This window comes from Nomascus leucogenys, chromosome 12 (assembly GCF_006542625.1).
Source record: "Nomascus leucogenys isolate Asia chromosome 12, Asia_NLE_v1, whole genome shotgun sequence".
Taxonomy (NCBI): Eukaryota; Metazoa; Chordata; class Mammalia; order Primates; family Hylobatidae; genus Nomascus; species Nomascus leucogenys.
Window position 1 is genome coordinate 49650884 of NC_044392.1, and position 18554 is coordinate 49669437.

Sequence of the window (18554 nt, forward strand, 5' to 3'; positions counted from 1 at the left end):
ATGCACACACAGCTATATTCTGAGCTCATAAAGAGAAAAAAATCCAAACTTCTTGGAATTACATTCAAAGCCATCTTTTTTAAATCTTACTGCAACCTTCCTTTCCAGTTTCTATCATCACAAATGTCTACAGACAAACAGCAACTTTAAGCCCCTTGCTAGCATAAGAGCTTTTCACATTTTCCCCTCTTTGGTCACAGTTTTCCTCAACCTATAAAATCCTTGCCCCTTCTCTGAAGTTTTGTTTGTTCTTCAATCCAGTTTAAAAGCCTTGTATGAGCTGTCTCCCCACCAGTCTTCTTAGGCATATTCACTCCTGCCTCTATACTTCGACTGTGCTTTTCATTTATCTCCATTACCTCATTTAGCTCTACACACAGTAAATTTTTACCTTCCCTACTGCAGTGTAAGCTTCTCAAAGGCAGGGATGCAGAGACCCTGTGATTCATACAAGCCAAGCAGTACTTTATATACAGTGTGTGCTTACTTGTGGAACCAAACTGAGTATGAAGTAATATTTAAGAGGCCAATATCAGGAAAAGTGATGCCCTAAATTACGGTTTTTCAGACAGTGGATCACAACCTAATGAGTTGTGAAATTAATGTACCAGGCCACCACCACCACCCAAAAAAACAGAACAAAGAAACTCAAAATACGAACAAACTAAAAAACACCAGAGTGGGCCCAGCACGGTGGCTCATACCTGTAATCCTAGCACTTTGGGAAGCCGAGGCCAGTGGATCACTTTAGCCCAGGAATCTCAGACCAGCCTGGGCAACATGGTGAAACCCTGTCTCTACAAAAAATACAAAAAATTAGCTGGGCATGGTGGCATGCGCCTATGGTCCCAGCTTTCTGGGAGGCTAAGGTGGGAGGAAAAAAGAAACCAGAAAAACTGTATTTACTGGTATCATGCACTCTGGTGTTTGGTTTTGTTTTATTTTTGAGACAGGGTCTCTGTCTCCCAGGCTTGAGGTCAGTGATGTGACCATGGCTCACCGCAGCCTCAACATCCCAGTCTCAAGCAATCCTCCCACCTCAGCTTCCTGAGTAGCTGGGACTATAGGCACGCGCCACCACACGTGGCTAACTTTTATATTTTTTGCAGAGATGAGGTTTCACCATGTTGCCCAGGCTGGTTTCGAACTCCTGAGCTCAAGTGATCCGCCCACCTCGGCTTCCCAAAGTGCTGGGATTACAGGCATGAGCCACCGTACCTGGCCAGTAAATATAATTTTTGTGAAGCTTATTTCAGGTGGTTTTTTTTTGCATATATATTAGGTTATAATGTAAAATGTATCTCTTACTATGAGCTGCAATGTTTTTAAAGATATTTTAAAACTGCCTAAAATTTTTTTCCAAATGTGGGCTGAACTGTACCAACCCATCCATGGGCTCTTACTGGATTGCCCAAGAAGCACAGAAAACATCTATATAGTTGAGATGGAAGAAAAGAATGAACCTAAATGGCTCTAACCTAAACCACCACAATATCCTTTTGTCAGCAATGCCATCATCTAATGAATGAACTTGCCACAGATTATGCTCAAAAAGCATTCTGAGCAGTGATCATAAATTGTTAAGTGTCTGCTTGTCAATTAAGTATCTTTGTTTATCTACAAGGTCATAAGAATTATTCCCAATGGGACTTATCTTGAAAAATAATTATCTTTGAGAGCATGCTAACAGGAAATCATCTGAAAAAAACTGGTCAGTGGTGGATGGAAAGAGAACTGTTCTTCACAATAAGTTAAAAGACCCAGACAAATAGTTATGCTACTAATAAAATATATTTTCCTGGTTACAGCAATCTGTGGAAGTGATTTCTGAGGGGAAGGTAATGCTATTTTCAAATTTAGTTTTGTTTGCAACCTCAACTACTTGTGAAATTAAAAGGAATTTAAAAATGATTGTTCTGCTGTCTTCACTGATAACCAACAGGGTAAAGATAGCAATAATAAAAGCAAAGAATGCCTGCTTTAGCTCTCATCCAATTTAACAATGGCTAATAGTGAGTAAATAAAGATATAAAATAGTTAAATTTCACAATAGTAGAACCAAAGTTCAACCGCTATCGACGTTTATACGGATGTAACTGAATTTTAAGTAGCCAGGTGCTCAAGCCTGTAATGCCAGCAGTTTAGGAGGCCAAAGTGGGCAGATCACTTGAGGCCAGGGGTTCAAGACCACACTGGGCAACATGGCGACCCCATCTCTACAAAAAAAAAAAAAAAGTACAAAAAAATTAGCCAGCTGTGGTAGTGCATGCCTGTAGTCCCAGCTACTCGGAAGGCTGAGGTGGGAGGGTCACTTGAGCCCAGAATTCAAGTACAGCCTGGGCAACATAGTGAGACTCCTATCTCTTTAAAAGGAAAAAAAAAAAAACAGCTGTAAAAAGAGAAAATATTCAAGATCTAGAATCCAAAGATCTGGATTTAATTCTGGTTGCCATTCATTGGTACAACACTCAGTTTCCATTTCCTGTCTTATAAAATAGGGATAATACTCATATATTCATTTGGCAAGTATTTATTGAAGAATACTTTCCATGTGCCACCAGACATTCGGCTAGGGATACAACAAATACATAGTATTTAATCTTATAATTAATAAGAGCTTATAATCTTCCTATCTCACAGGACTGTGTGAAGATTAGATGTAAAAACACTACAAACTGGCTGGGCATGGTGGCTCATGCCTGTAATCCCAGCACTTTGGGAGGCCGAGGCGGGCTGATCACCTGAGGTTGGGAGTTTGAGACCAGCCTGGCCTGACCTACATGGAGAAACCCCGTCTCTACTAAAAATACAAAAATTAGATGGGCATGGTGGCACATGCCTGTAATCCCAGCTGCTTGGGAAGCTGAGGCAGGGGAATCACTCGAACCTGGGAGGTGGAGGTTGCAGTGAGCCGAGATCGCGCCACTGCACTCCAGCCTGGGCAACAAGAGTGAAACGCTGTCTCCAAATAAATAAATAAATAAAACTACAAACTATAATACACTATACACGCTGCAAAGCAGTAAAATGATTATTATAACTATTAATATTAACTTGTTCTACCTCTTACCCATCCATCTTTATTTCAAGAGCTTAGCAAGATCCAATAAATAAAGTATAGATGATCAGATAGAACAGTTAGTATTTAACTGATTTTCCACTTAGGTTGGAATTCGAGAGCCTAACAATTCAGTATTTGTTGGTATAACCTTAGCTCATTACTCTCAATATAATCATGAAGATAAAATGAACTGAGAATCCAAGGCCTACAGCCTACTGCATCACCCTGGGCATGTAACTGGGTATGTGGGTTGCATTACCCACACCTGGCAAAAGAGTAAAAAAATAAAGATTTCTAGGCCCTATGAAAGATCTACTGAATCATAACCCTTAAAAGGTGAGCCTGAGAATCTGTACTTCAGATAAGCACACCCAAGTGCTTCTTATGTACCCTAAAGCCTGAGAACCGCTGCCATACAAATTTCCTTTGATCAATAACCATGATTTCATTATTTCAAACATTACCAAAATCTACTAGAAAATGTCAGCCAAATAGAATTCAGTTGCAATTGAGAAAGCAGCTTTTGAGACGGTACTTAGTCTGTGTTACATGACTCACACTTAACTCATAAAAATACTTCTTGTGGCACCAGCCTCTTTATTCATTTTCAAACTCTCACATAAAATGAAGTTAAAAAACTGACTTTCAAAAAACAAATTGATATACACAGTTTTATTTTATCTTATGACTTTAATGAGGGAAGGCTGATGGGTCTATTATCTGGTGGCTATCAAAGAGGAAAGCATATATACTGACTAGCATAAATATATCATGATTTTGAATGCTTGCAAGCCAATCTTAGTGGTCCATGCTTAAACTAATCCTTCAAAAATACAGACAGTTTTATATCCATATCCACTGCACACTAAAACCTTCCAGCAGCATCTCTCAAGAAATCAATCAAGAGTCCTTGGAACTACTTTAACCGTAAGAAAATTAACCTGAAGTCAAATGTTATTTCACATACTATATAATTAGTGCAAAGACATATTTATTTTGGTTCTGCTTGTTGAAAGCATTCTTTACTCATTAGCCTCGAGGTACACACACATCAAAGGGAAAACACTCAGTACATGTTACACTGGGAAAAATTACAAGGTGGAAACCAGCATTGCTAGTCAAAAAAACTTTCCATCTGCAGTAAAATTTAGAGCCCAGAGGGCTTGTTCATACTGCAGTACCAAGCCCTGTTAGAATCTAGACAGTTTTGAAAGGAGAAAAGGCAAACTGAACCATATGGGCTCCAATTTAGTTTCAGGACTAAACATTAGGACAGAGCCTTGGTAAGCTGATTTTAAAAGAAACACAAAGAAACTGAAGCTCTTACTTGTGTCCAAGTTTGTATGCCCTTAAATTTCAAAGTTACTCTGTCCTTTCACATCTCTGTCAGTTGTCTAAACAACTGAAAAATATGAAAATTGTTATAAAAACAATTTGTAAACACAGTAGAAGAATCTAAAATAGGGAAAAGTCTGATGATAGCAATTATCAAGGTCCAAACATTCACCTATGACTTGATACAAACTATATCCACACAATGATAATCCACCTATCCCTAATTCTGACCCCACCTGGCTCTTCAGCAACATGCAAAGCTTTCCTGGGACAACAGAGGTAAACTTTAAGAACTTGGAGGACAGACAAAAGCTCTAAGGAGTATTGCCTAAAAAATGCTTTAGGAAAATTAGCATCAACCTAACCAAGATCGAGACAAGTAGCAGGCACAGATATCCCTCAAGAACCACATCTATTTGGTTGCTGATTTCCCCTCTCACTTGAAACCCTACAGAGAAGGCGCAGGCTATCGAAGAAAGGAAGAAAAAAAAAAGAAAAGAAAAGAGAAAGACACTGTATAGTTGAGGTCTCACAGTACCACTAGCTTGGCTTTGGGCTGTAATTATCATTACTTCCCCTATAGTACCAGAGAAGGTTCAGAGAATTTGGAAATCAAAATACATATAGTTGCAAGAGTGAGAAACCAAAGCCAGGAAGATTTCTGATTATCACAACCTTCCAGAGAGGTCTTCTAGGCAGAGTATTCTTTTCCCCTGCCCACTAAAAGCAACAAAGTTCTCTACTTACCACAAAGGATGTGCCAAAAAGTAATGTTTTCTCTCTAGAAGGCAAAGATTTCCCAGCTTCCTAGTCTGGAACCTGAGCCTAAGGCAAGTCCTTCTACCTTTCCTAGGGGATCATCTGAGGTCTCCTTTACAGTTTATATCTAGGCTCTTGGGCAGAAGCCACAATAAAGGCAAGAAGCCACTAACTATGTATGTTGGGATGTGTGTGTGTATCTGCAAAGATAGATCATGTTAACTATAGTCTCCTACAGGATTATTCTTTTTGGTTTAGTTCCTTTAGATCCTGTGAAGAGTAAATAATGTAGAACTTCATCATAAATTTATAAATGCTTTAGTTTTAAATTTAAAAATAAGAACTGAGTCCAAAATTAACTTCCAAAGGGAAAGGAAAAGGACAATTCCGAGACCTTCTATTGGAAGAAAACATCAGCCACAAATTTTGAGTTATCTAGAAAGAAAATAACTAGGGGCCCAAGTATAAGAAATCTGAAAGTCATTATTGTAATCCCAGCACTTTGGGAGGCCGAGGCGGGCGGATCACCTGAGGTCAGGAGTTTCAGACCAGCCTGGCCAACATGGTGAAACCCGTCTCTACTAAAAAATACAAAATTAGCTGGGCATGATGGCACATGCCTGTAATCCCAGCTACTCAGGAGGCTGAGGCAGGAGAATCACTTGAAACCGGGAGGCGGAGGTTGCAGTGAGCCGAGATCGCGCCACTGCACTCCAGCCTGGGCGACGATTGAAACTCCATCTCAAAAAAAAAAAAAAAAAGAATATATTGTCAGAGAATACTAGGAATACTAGGAAACAGTATGTAGGACATTAATGAAACAAGAAAGCATCTATTTACAGAAAGGACAGAGGAAAGGTATACTGTCTCCAAACACTGGCCTAGGTGAGCAACTATTTCTTTTTTTTTTTTTTTTCAATCAACTCTCCCAGGTTAAAAACCAACTATTTCTCGAGGTGGAAGAGATGAGGAAACAGAATTAGTGGACACCACAGAGTAAAAATGTCAAGGATAAGGGTAGATGGCACGAGATGAGTAAGAAGGAATGGATTTCTCTATAAGGCAGATTTTCAAAAAACTGTCCCCTTTGCAAACCTACTATTTTACAAGAGGCAACAGAAGGTTGCGGAAATTACAATTAAAATAAAATTCATAAAAAATGAGAACGATTTCATGTGGGCAAATTGAAATATGGAAGGAGAGAGTAAAAGTGTAAAAAAGGAATGCACAACATAGATTCAGTAAGAAGAAACACAACACTGAAGGCTACTGAGGAGAACGGAGACAATGCGAGCACACACCACCTGCAAGTCAACCGGCAATTACTATCCGAATTTCAATACAAAGTACAAAAAGGCAAATGTAACACCTAGATTAGGGTAATGGAGGAGGTGAGCACAGATATTGCAAGACAGGGCAGCATCCCGCAAGAGCATGGAGGAATGTGGTGGGGAAGGCGTATGAAGGGGGAGGGACTGCAGCAGGGGAGAGAGGGTGGGCTGCAGCAGCAGAAGGCGCCTTAAAAAACAGAAGAAAGGAAAAGCAGCCTAGGGGAGGGGAAGACTAGGACAAAGTCAAGTGTGGGATCACAGGAGGATAGAGTAGAAGAGGCAGCAGAGACGGGCATGCCCTAAAAAAGCAAAGCAGTCAAAGACCCAAAAAGGGCTTGAAGTAGTTTGGGAGGAGGAGGAGTTACTAGGGGTCTACCATAAACCTGACTAGGAGGAGGCGTGAGTATAGAGCAGGAGTGAAGGCAGGAGGCCAGGGAAGGGATGCTCTTAGAGGGGTGTGCTGATGGAGACACTAGATTCCAAATTAGGGTGTGATACGGGGGCAACCGAGAAGAGAAACTACAGTGTCAAATCCCACGCCCCCCACCCCAAAGGCATGCAAGGGTCAGAAAGCAAGGTAAACTCTTGGAGTAGAAATACAAAAAGGAGGGGAGGAAAGGGGCACACGGTGGGATGGAAAAATTTAGGGGCAGCTTAACCATGAGGAGAGGGTAACTAAGGAAAGAAAAAGGAGTGGAGAGGGGAGGGATGGTGTTTCCGGAGGAAAAGTAGGAGCAGACCAGAGGTCCTGCCTACTTGGTCTGGAGGGTAGAAGGGGCAGTCCACGGGGGCGGAGGGGAGTGGTGGAGAACGAAACTGCGATGCTTAAGATGAGAACTTGGGGAGGACACGGTACTGGCTGGATCAGAAAACGAAACGCCTTCAGTAAGGAGTAGATGAGGTTCCTTCTGAGCAAGACGAGGGGGAGTGAGGAGCAGAATGCAGCACGCCAAACGGGAAGGCAAAGGGGCGGAGAAGAGCCCAGAGTAATCGGGGCACAGGGGAAGAGCACTGGGGGCGCAAGGGCATCAGCTGGAGACGACGGGGTGGGAGACCGGCGTCGCAGAAGCCCCGGGGCTGGTGGTGGGAGGGCAGCCCACAAGGAGGGGCCCGGCTGCGGAGGCCTGAGGGGCGGGGGTCCGGAGGCCGGCTCGGAGCTCGGGGGAGGTGCGGCCTGGGGATGACAAGGGTAGCGGGGAGTGCAGGGGCAGGAGGAGGGGCGCGGGGAGGATGGGGCGGCAGGTAGCCCCGATACTCACACCTCCAGGATGCGGTCCCCCTTGCGCACCCCGGCCCGATCGGCCGCCCCCCCGGGCAGCACGGCGCTCACATGCTGCAGCGGCGCGTACAGCTCCCCGTTGATGCTCCGCAGTTGCCCGCCCTCGCTCACTTGGCCCCGCACGTTGAAGCCGTAGCCGGACTCGGACTTGACGATGCGCACGACCCGCGGGCCGCCGCCTCCCCCGCCGCCGTTCCCGGCGCAGTGGAGCCCAGACCCCCCGCCGCCGCCGCCGCCACCTCCGTTCCTGTGAGGGGCTGAGGGGTGAATCCCTTCCCCGTCCTCGTCCGCCATCTTGCGAGCAGGCGAGCCGTACCCCCGCCCCCTACGCCTCCAAGGCCTCCCGGCGCGTGCTCGCCCTGCCTGGCAGCCGCACGACCCCCGACGCGCGCGCCCGATCCGCCGGCCGCGGGACCGACTCGGCCACCGAGCTGCTGGCGGGGGGTGAAGAGGAGGCAGGGGGCGGGGGAAAAGCGGACAATCGGGCACCGTGGGGCCTCCTGGGAGATGTAGTTTATGGGCGGCGGGGGCGGGGAGCGGTCTGGGCCCGGGCCTGAGCCGAGGTTATAAGACGCAGTTCGGAAGCAAGGCCTGCCGGGAGTTGTAGTTTATCTTTTATGCTGGGTTAGGAGTTTGGTCTGCTGGGTGGGGAGAGTATAACCCAGCACCCAGCGTGGTAAAATGATTCAGTTCTTGATGCGGACCAAGTTTCCCCCCCGCCTTTCATTTCATAACCTCTAAAAAACAATAATGTTAGAATAACTTAACGTTTATGATTCAACACGGTCTTAAATTATATCAACTCATTTTTTGGCACAGTAACTTTTATGTTGACCAGGGCCCAACAACCTGTGAGGCAACCGGATCACGATTAGCTTCCCTATTTTACGTTATTAGGAAACAACCTTAGAGTGCTCAAAGTCATCCAGCTACTATCAGGAACTAAGGCCCAGTTATTGTGCAACTATCTTGTCCTGTATTGCAACTACAGTCATGTGCCACATAAGGACATTTTGGTCTACAATGGACTGCAAACACGAGGGAGGCCCCCTAAGATGATAATGGAGCTGAAAAATGTCTATCACCTAGTGACACAGTGGCCACCCTAAGGTCATAGCGCAAGCATTACTCACATGTTTGGGGTGATGCTGGTGTTCACAAACCACACTGCCAGTCATGGGAAAGTATAGCACATATGATTATGTACAGTACATAATACTTGATAATGATAAGAACTATGTTATTTATGAATTCACTGTAGTTTTTATCACTATTTTAGGGTGTACTCCTACTTTTTTTTTTTTAAGTTAACTGTAAAGCAGCCTCAGTCAGGTCCTTCAGAAAGTATTCTAGGTATTCTAAGTATTGTGGTTTTTTCCCACGTATTCCAAGTATTGTGTTTTTGTTTTTGTTTTGTTTTTGTTGTTGTTGTTTTTTAAGATGGAGTTTCACTCTTATCGCCCAGGCTGGAATGCAATGGCATGATATCAGCTCACTGCAACCTCTGCCTCCCAGGTTCAAGTGATTCTCCTGCCTCAGCCTCCCAAATCCCTTGGGATTAAAGGCATGCGCCACCACGCCTGGCTAATTTTTTTGTATTTTTAGTAGAGACAGCGTTTCACCATGTTGGCCAAGCTGGTCTCGAACTCCTGACCTCAGGTGATCCGCCCGCCTCAGCCTCCCAAAGTGCTGGGATTACAGGTGTGAGCCACTGTGCCTGGCCCCAATTATTGTTACCATCAGATGACAGCTCTGTTCATGTTATTACCCATGAAGACCTTCCCGTGAGACAAGAGATGGAGGTGGAAGACAGTGAAATTGATGATCCAGATCTGGTGTAGGCATAGGCTATGTTTGTGTTTAAGTCTTAGTTTTTAACCAAAAAAAAAGTTTAAAACATAAAATTAAAAATTGCCTTAAATAGAAAAAAGCTCATGGAATAAAGATATAAAGAAAGAAAGTATTTTGTACATCTGTACAATGTGTTTGTGTTTTAAGCTAACTGTTATTACAAAAGAGTCCCCCCAAATTTTTAAAGGCTGGGTGTGGTGGCTCATGCTTGTAATACCAGCACTTTGGGAGACCGAGGTGGGAGGATTCCTTGAGCCCAGGAGTTCAAGACCAAACTGGGCAACATAGTGAGACCCCATCTCAACAAAAATTTAAAAATTAGCTGGTGGCTGAGCGAGACTCTATCTAAAAAAAAAAAAAAAAAGTAGCTGGGCATGATGACACATACCTGTAGTCCCAGCTACTTAGGAGGTTTAGGTGGGAGGATCGCTTGAACCCAGGAGGTCAAGGCTGCAGAGAGCTGAGATCACACCACTGCACTCCAGCCTGACCATCAGAGTGAGATCCTGTCTCAAAAAAAAAAAAAGAAGAGATCTCACAAAATATGGGATGAGGACTCAAAGTCATTATAATTAGAACATAAAAATCAATGTGACCTTATTTTACAACCAAGCTAATGAAGAAGGATCTTGATTACTTACACAATAAGTTGGAATAAGAGTTTTGCTCCAAAATAATAGTGGCATTTGGATTGAACATGAATCATTTGGTTTGAATTGAGCACTGGATGGGGAAAGCAAGGCATCAAAGAAAGGAAAAAGAAGAGCGCCTCCCCTAAAAGAGTTATTTTTTCATTGGTTTATTAGATAAAAATATACTGAATGCCTACTCTGTTCTAGACTCTGCAATGGTAGCTAGGGATGCAGAGATAAATACAATAATATCTACAAACTCCCTGAAAGGCAATAGGACATGGTCCAACTTACAAATACACGTATTCCTCAAACTGGAGGCGGTTCCACTTCCAGGAGTTCATTCTACTGTTACACTTGCACATGTGTGAAGTGATGTTTTTATGAAGTTAAGTCATTGCAGCATTGTTTGTATTCACAAAAGACTGAAAACAACCTAATGTTTATTCGTTAAATCATAATGTATCCACAATGGAAAACTGAATCAATGTAAACACGGAATAAGGAAGCTCTGTATGCACTTATGTGGAATGATCATATCATCAATACTATATATGATTCGGTGAAAACAAAGTGCAGCACAATCTATACAACATGATACCATTTGTATATAAAATGGGAACCATGGGCCGGGCACGGTGGCTCACACCTGTAATCCCAACACTTTGGGAGGCCAAGGTGGGTGGATCACCTGAGGTCAGAAGTTTGAGACCAGCCTGGCTAATATGGCAAAACCCCATCTCTACTAAAAATACAAAAATTAGCCGGGTGTGGTGGAGCACACCTGTAGTCCCAGCTACTTGGGAGGCTGAGGCAGAAGAATCACTCGAACCCGGGAGGTGGAGGTTGCAGTGAGCTGAGATTGTGCCACTGCACTCCAGCCTGGGCAACAGAACGAGACTCTGTCTCAAAAACAAACAAAACAAAACAAATGCAAAAACTAGCTGGGCATGATGGCAGGCGCCTGTATTCATCAGAAGGCTGAGGCAGGAGAATCACTTGAACCTGGGAGGTGGAGGTTGCAGTGAGCCAAGATTGCGCCACCGCACTCCAGCCTGGCGACAGAGCAAGACTCCGTCTAAAAAAAAATAATAAAATAAAATAAAAGGGAACCATACATATTTTTATATCTCTAGAAGTATTCACGAGAAATTGATAACACTGATTGCTGCTGGGGAGGGAGACTGGACAGCTAGGGTGTCAAGAGGCGGGGACAGGGGTAGGAGAGAGACTTTTCACTTTATACCTTTATGTAACTTCTGAATTTTCAGTCACATGAGTGTGTTGCCTATTCAAAAAATAAATTTAAAAATATTTAGAAAGGATCACATTGGAAGAAAAGATGATCAGAGCATAAAAATAACAAAATAAAATAAGACACCATTACTGCTGGTGAGAATTCACGATCTAGCGGCAGAGAAAACAAAAGAAAAAACCATTGCAATAGAGCGTGATGAGAGCTGTGAGGAGAGTCCTGCACAAGTTGCTAGGAGTGCACATTGGAGGGACTTCCACGTATCCAGAGGGAGGAGTTAGGGAAGATGACTCACGAAATGGGAGAGCTAAGCTAAGTGATTACACATGAGAAGAGTTAGCAATTGCAGCAGAGAAGGATAGTGGTGGAAGGGCATTTCTGACAAAGGAAACAGCATATTCAAACACACAGAGATTTGAAAGAACACAGTACAGTGTGAGACCACACAGTTCAGTAGGACTGGAGCAGAGGAGACAGGAAGTGGACAGGGGAGGTGGGCAAGAGTCAGATCCGGGAGGGCTTAAAATATCGAATATCGGCCAGGCGCGGTGGCTCACGCCTGTAATCCCAGCACTTTGGGAGGCCGAGGTGGGCGGATCACGAGGTCAGGAGATCGAGACCATCCTGGCTAACACGGTGAAACCCCGTCTCTACTAAAAATACAAAAAATAAAAAAATCAGCCGGGCTTGGTGGCAGGCACCCATAGTCCCAGCTACTTGGGAGGCTGAGGCAGGAGAATGGCGTGAACCTAGGAGGCAGAGCTTACAGTGAGCCGAGACCACGCCACTGCACTCCAGCCTGGGCAACAGAGCAAGACTCTGTCTCAAAAAAAAAAAAAAAAATCAAATATCATGCCCAGGAGTTTGAATTTCATTCCTTATTAGTGAGGGGCCTCTGATTGCTTTTAAGCAGAGCACAGGCATTCACAAATCTGTGCTTCAAAAAGTTCATGGTGCAAGATGTGTGGAGAATTAATTCAGATAGAAAGATCAGTTATGAAGCATTTGCAGTGACTCCAGTGGGAATTAATGAAGTGCCAACTAGGGCAGTAGTGGTGGGAATACAAAGAGGGGGATGCACAAGAGAGAAGGGACTTGGTGACCACTAGGATCTCGGGTGTGAAGGTAGGGGACGAAGGAATGACATAAGATTCCTGACGTGGTGATGTGATTCCCCAAGACATGGCATAAAAAGGAAGAGGAAGAGGTTTGCAGGGAAAATGAATTTAATTTGTTTAAATTTGTTTGATTTGAACAAGAAGAAGATTAGTTTAATTTGGGGCCTGTGGGAAAGCCCAGAGGACTTGTCCAACAGCTGGTTGAACACATGAGTGTGGACCTGGGGAAAGGAGTCCGGGCCAGAACTTAGATTTGGGAGCCATCAGCCCTGGGTGGTGGTAGATGAGAACCCCAAAACATACTGTGCAGTCAGATGAGAGGAGTGCCAAGTCCAGAACTCGGAGAATCTTCTCCCATGGTCACCCCATTTAGGAGACTGAAAGAGGGAGAGCATCCAGTGAAAGAGGAGCCAGGGGGCTGGGGGACCAGAGAGAGTGGGAGTCAATGATGCTGCTTTCAGAAATAGGATCTGGACCATTTACAGAGCACTTTGCATCCAAGAGCTTGTTTCATTCTCACAATAACAAAGTCAATTGAAATGGTCACAAGAAGCTAGGCTCAGATAACCAGCAGGTCCCAGTCACACTGCTAGTTAATACTGGACCTGAAGTTTGAACCCAAATTTTCTGACACCAAGCCGGGACATTCTCCTTCCCCTACCCAGCTTCCCTTTGGTTCAATAAGAAAAAGTTCCTCCTACCCCTTGTGATCTGCAAAGTCATCAGATTTCTGTTACCTTTTTGTGTAGGAATTACTTAGGTGAGAATCCCACCTCCATACTTTTGTTCATGGAGTTCTTTGGTCCTAGATGTTCTGCCTCTTTATTTCCCTTTGCTGAACTAAATTCTACTCTTCCTTTAAGACCTGGCTGAAGTCCTTCCATAAAGCCTCCCCTGGGGACTCCAGTTCACTCTGGCATCCCTCTTTTTTAAATTCCTGAGGCAAATATACCTTCAGGTGACCCCCCTCAGTGAGTCATGCTCTTGTGTAATCCCTTCCTCTTGAGTGTGGGTAGAACCTGTGACTTGCTTCTAGGCAATAGAATATGGCAAAGGTGGGGATGTGTCACTCCCATGATTATATGACATTACATAACACTTCTTAGCAGACTAGAGCAGGAGACTCGTGCCGGCCTTGAGGAAGCAAGCTGCCATGTTATGAAGTGCCTGTGGAGAGGGCCACACAGTAGGGAACTGCAGGGCCCTCTCTAGATGCTCAGTGTGGCTCTGGGCTGACACCAAGAAACTGGGGTCCTCGGTCCTACACCCTCAAGAAATTTTCCCAGCAACCATATGAACTTAAAAGAGGATCCTGGGCTCCGCAAAGAAACGCAGCCCAACCGACACCTTGAAAGCAGTCTTGTGATGCCGTGAGCCGAGGACCCAGTTAAGCCCAGCCCAGACTCCTAACACCAATAGAAACTGTGAGTAGTATATACCTGTTGCTTTAAGCTGCTAACTTTGTGGTACTGTGTTACACAGCAATGGGTAATTTAATGTAACTGTTACTGCATTTAGGTCGGTACTACTCCGTTTAATTTTTTTTTTTTTAGAAACAGAGTTGCCGGGCATGGTGGCTCATGCCTGTAATCCCAGTACTTTGGGAGGCCGAGGCAGGCACATCACCTGAGGTCAGGAGTTCAAGACCAGCCCGGCCAACATGATGAAACCTTGTCTCTACCAAAAATACAAAAATTAGCCCGGCGTGGTGGCATGGTAGCTGTAATCCTAGCTACCACCTGTAATCCTAGCTACTCGGGAGGCTGAGGCAGAAGAATTGCTTGAACCTGGGAGGCAGAGGTTGCAGTGAGCCAAGATCGTGCCACAGCACTCCAGCCTGAGACTCTGTACCCCCCCAAAAAATAAAAAGAAATAAACAGAGTCTCACTGTGTCACCCAGGCTGGAGTGCACAGTTTAGACCATAACAATTTAATATCTAGTTTAACTTTACTTTTCCAATCTGAATATAAACTTCTTGAAGACAAGGAACTGGTCATACATGACTTATGCCTTGACAGTGCATGAGAATGAGAAGCACAGAGAAGGAGCTGAACAAGTGTTTCCAGAATATGAGTCCAGAAAAGGACAAAAAGTGGCTAATACGGCCATGGTGGGGATCAAATTAGCGATATGTAGAAAATGCCTAGCAGAATGCTTAGCACATCACTTTTTTTTTTTTTTTTTTTTTTTTTTTTTTGAGACAGAGTCTCACTTTGTCGCCCAGGCTGGAGTGCAGTGAGGGCAAGATCTCGGCTCACTGCAACCTCCACCTCCCGGATTCAAGCCAATCTCCTGCCTCAGCCTCCCAAGTAGCTGGGATTACAGGTGTGCACCACCACACCAGCCTAATTTTTGTATTTTTAGTAGAGATGGGGTTTCACTGTGTTGGCCAGTGAACTCCTGACCTCAAGTGATCCACCCATCTCCGCCTCCCAAAGTGCTGGGATTACAGGCATGAGCTACTACACCCGGCTGCTTTTATTTATAATTCTATTTTTTTTTTTTTTTTTTTTTTTGAGACGCAGTCTCTCTGTCGCCCAGGCTGGAGTGCAGTGGCACAATCTTGGCTCACTGCAAGCTCCGCCTCCCGGGTTCACACCATTCTCCTGCCTCAGCCTCTCCGAGTAGCTGGGACTACAGGCGCCCGCCACCACGCCCGGCTAATTTTTTGTGTTTTTAGTAGAGACGGGGTTTCACCGTGGTCTCGATCTCCTGACCTTGTGATTCGCCCGCCTCGGCCTCCCAAAGTGCTGGGATAACAAGCTTGAGCCACCGCGCCCGGCCTTTTATTTATAATTCTAACAAATATCACATCTAGCCCCATTTGCTCATTTTTTCTGATAAAGAAATATCTCCCTCTACCACTACCCTTCAGAAAAAGAAACATACCCAGCAAGGTACAGCAATTTGTCAAAGGTCACTCAGCAGATCAGTGGCCAGAACTCAACCCTAAGGAGAAAAATTAAATGGTTTAAAAGAGGCAATGAACTGGACACAGTGGCTCACACCTGTAATCCCAGCACTTCGTGGGGCCAAGACGGGAAGGATCACTTGAGTTCAAGACTAGTCTGGGCAACATAGCAGGACCGCATCTTGCCACAGAATTTTAAAAGTTGGCTGGGTGTGGTGATGCATGCCTGTAGTCCCACCTGCTCAAAAAGCTGAGACGGGAGGATCACTTGAGCCCAGGAGGTGGAGGTTACAGGGAGCTATGATTGCACCACTGCGTTTCAGGCTGGGCTGCAGAGGGAGACCTTGCCTCAAAAAACAAAAAAAAAAAAAAAACAAAAAACGGCAATGAGACATCCATTATCCGCCATTATCCGTGGGTTCATGGGTTAAAGAGGAAAAAAAGGGGGTCCTTGTTTTAGGCCCTTGCCCTAATTCTCTCTTCTTTCCTCTTCACTACCTTTCTATACTTTTTCCATGAACACCACATGAAAAATTACTTTTTAGGCAATCTGAGTAACTGACTCACAAAAAGTGAATAATACCTAGAGACTAGAGAGTTTATTAGTCAAGATTCCTTGCAAGTAATTAGTCAAGATTAGTTGCAAGTGACAAAAACTCAATTCAAACTAACTTAAGCAAAGAATACGTGTTGGTTCACATAGCTAAGGAGGACATTGAGTATTCCAGTTAACTGTAGCTACGTAACAAACCACACAGCCAGGTGTAGTGGCTCATGCCTGTAATCCCAGCACTTTGTCGAGGATGTTTCAGGAGGATCTTTTGAGCCTAGGAGTTCAAGACCAGCCTGGGAAACATAGCAAGACCCTGTCTCTACAAAACAATTTTAAAATTAGCCAGGCATAGTGGCACATGCCTGTAGTCTTAGCTACACAGAAGGCTGGGATGGGAGGATCCCTTGAGCCCAGGAGTTGGAGGCTGCAGTGAGCTATGATCCCACCACTGCACTCCAGCCTGGGTGACACAACAAGACTCTGTCTTTATTTTATGTTATTTTATTTTATTTATTTTGAGATGGAGTCTCACTGTGTCGCCCAGGCTGGAGTGCAGTGGCACGATCTCGGCTCACTGCAAGCTCCGCCTCCTGGGTTCATGCCATTCTCCTGCCTCAGCCTCCCAAGTAGCTGGGACTACAGGCGCCCGCCACCACGCCCAGCAAATTTTTTTTTTTTTTTGCATTTTTAGTAGAGATGGGGTTTCACCGTGTTAGCCAGGATGATCTTGATCTCCTGACCTCGTGATCCTCCCGCCTCGGCCTCCCAAAGTGCTGGGATTACAGGTGTAAGCCACTGCACCCGGCTATTTTATTTTATTTTATTTTATTTTTTTGAGATGGAGTCTCACTCTGTCACCCAAGCTGGAGTGCAGTGGCATGGTCTCGCCTCACTGCAACCTCTGCCTCTGAGGTTCAAGCTATTCTCCTGCCTCAGCCTCCCAAATAGCTAGGATTACAGGCATGCACCACCATGCCCAATTAATTTTTGTATTTTTAGTAGAGACAGGGTTTCACCATGTTGGCCAGGGTGGTCTCGAACTCCTAACCTCAAGTGATCCGCCCACCTCAGCCTCCCAAAGTACTGGGATTACAGGCATCAGCCACCTTGCCTGGCCAAGACACTCTCTTTAAATAAATGAATAAGTAAATAAATAAAGTTTCTAGAAGAACTATGATTATCCAAACCTGGATCCCATGCCCAGGTCATGTGCCTAAGAAGAAAGCTTGCTGGGTAGACGCTAAACAATAGCTAATACAATCAGCACAGGTTTAACTTGAGGGAGAATTTATGTCAGCTTAGCTTGTAATTATCATTCTGTTGGCTCTCTATCAGCATTCTATAGCTGTAGTGTTCCCTTTCCCTGGTCACCCTCATATCATGCCCCTGTCTTCCACTTTGCCATAACATCACCTCTCTGAGGTTCACTGGGCTTCCCATTGGAAAGAAAAGTTCCCTGGCTTTGGCTGAGCATGGTGGCTCACACCTGTAATCCCAGTACTTTGGGATGCCGAGGCGGGCAGATCACCTGAGGTCAGGAGTTCGAGACCAGCCTGACCAACATGGAGAAATCCCACCTCTACTAAAAATACAAAATTAGCCAGGCGTGGTGGCGCATGCCTGTAATCCCAGCTACTCAGGAGGCTGAGGCAGGAGAATCGCTTGAACCCAGGAGGCACAGGTTTCGATAAGCCAAGATTGCACCATTGCACTCCAGCCTGGACAACGAGAGGGAAACTCCATCTCAAAGAAAAAAAAAAAAGAAAAGTTCCCTGGCTCTTACAGCCACACTGGCTGGCTTTTTTTTCTGTCCTGCCCTCTCACTACATCGGACTGTCATGCTTCAAAGGCCATTCCCAAATATCATTATCATTTTTCACTATCCTTCCAGCAGCAACTATCTAGGCAATTGTTACTCTATTAACTGTGTTTCTCCCTCTTTTCCAGTGCTTCCCCCACCTTTTTTTCTTAAAATCAAACTCAATTTTCCAAGAGTCCCTTTTCCTAGAAATTACCTCCCAAGAACAACACTACAGAAATAATACAATAGATAGGAGACCTCATAACAAATAGACCCATGAGGTTTCTGCATTGTTAGCATTATCCAATGGGAAAATGTGTGAGACTTGGGTCCTCTGCTTTGGTTGCTGTTTAGCTTTCATCTTTAATACGTCTTTAGAATGCTTTTGGCTGCAAGGACAGAAAATTCAAAAGTGTAAATAATAAAGAAATTTATGGTCCCACATAAATGTCAGGATTAAAGGTAGAGAGTTCCAGTTCCAGAGTTGGTTAATTTTTTTTTTTTTTTTTTTGAGACAGGGTTTGTTTCTGTCACCCAGGCTGGAGTGGAGTGGTGCGATCTTGGCTCACTGCAGCCTCAACCTCCTCAGCTCAAGTGATCCTCCCACCTCAGCCTCCCCAGTAGGTGGGACCACAGGCACATACCAGCACGCCCCACTAATTTTGTA

The 18554-nt window shown here is 44.6% G+C and overlaps 1 protein-coding gene across 2 annotated transcripts in view; it reads right to left on the reverse strand.

The window, feature by feature from the left end:
• Positions 1–8242, reverse strand: part of SNX27 (sorting nexin 27) — an 85377-nt gene extending 77135 nt beyond the window's left edge. For both annotated transcript variants that reach the window (XM_030824533.1, XM_030824535.1), the window contains exon 1: positions 7746–8242. In XM_030824533.1, coding sequence (XP_030680393.1) covers positions 7746–8059 — 314 coding nt within the window. In that variant the 5' untranslated portion in view covers positions 8060–8242. The remainder of the gene's footprint in view (positions 1–7745) is intronic.
• Positions 8243–18554: the final 10312 nt, after the last annotated feature.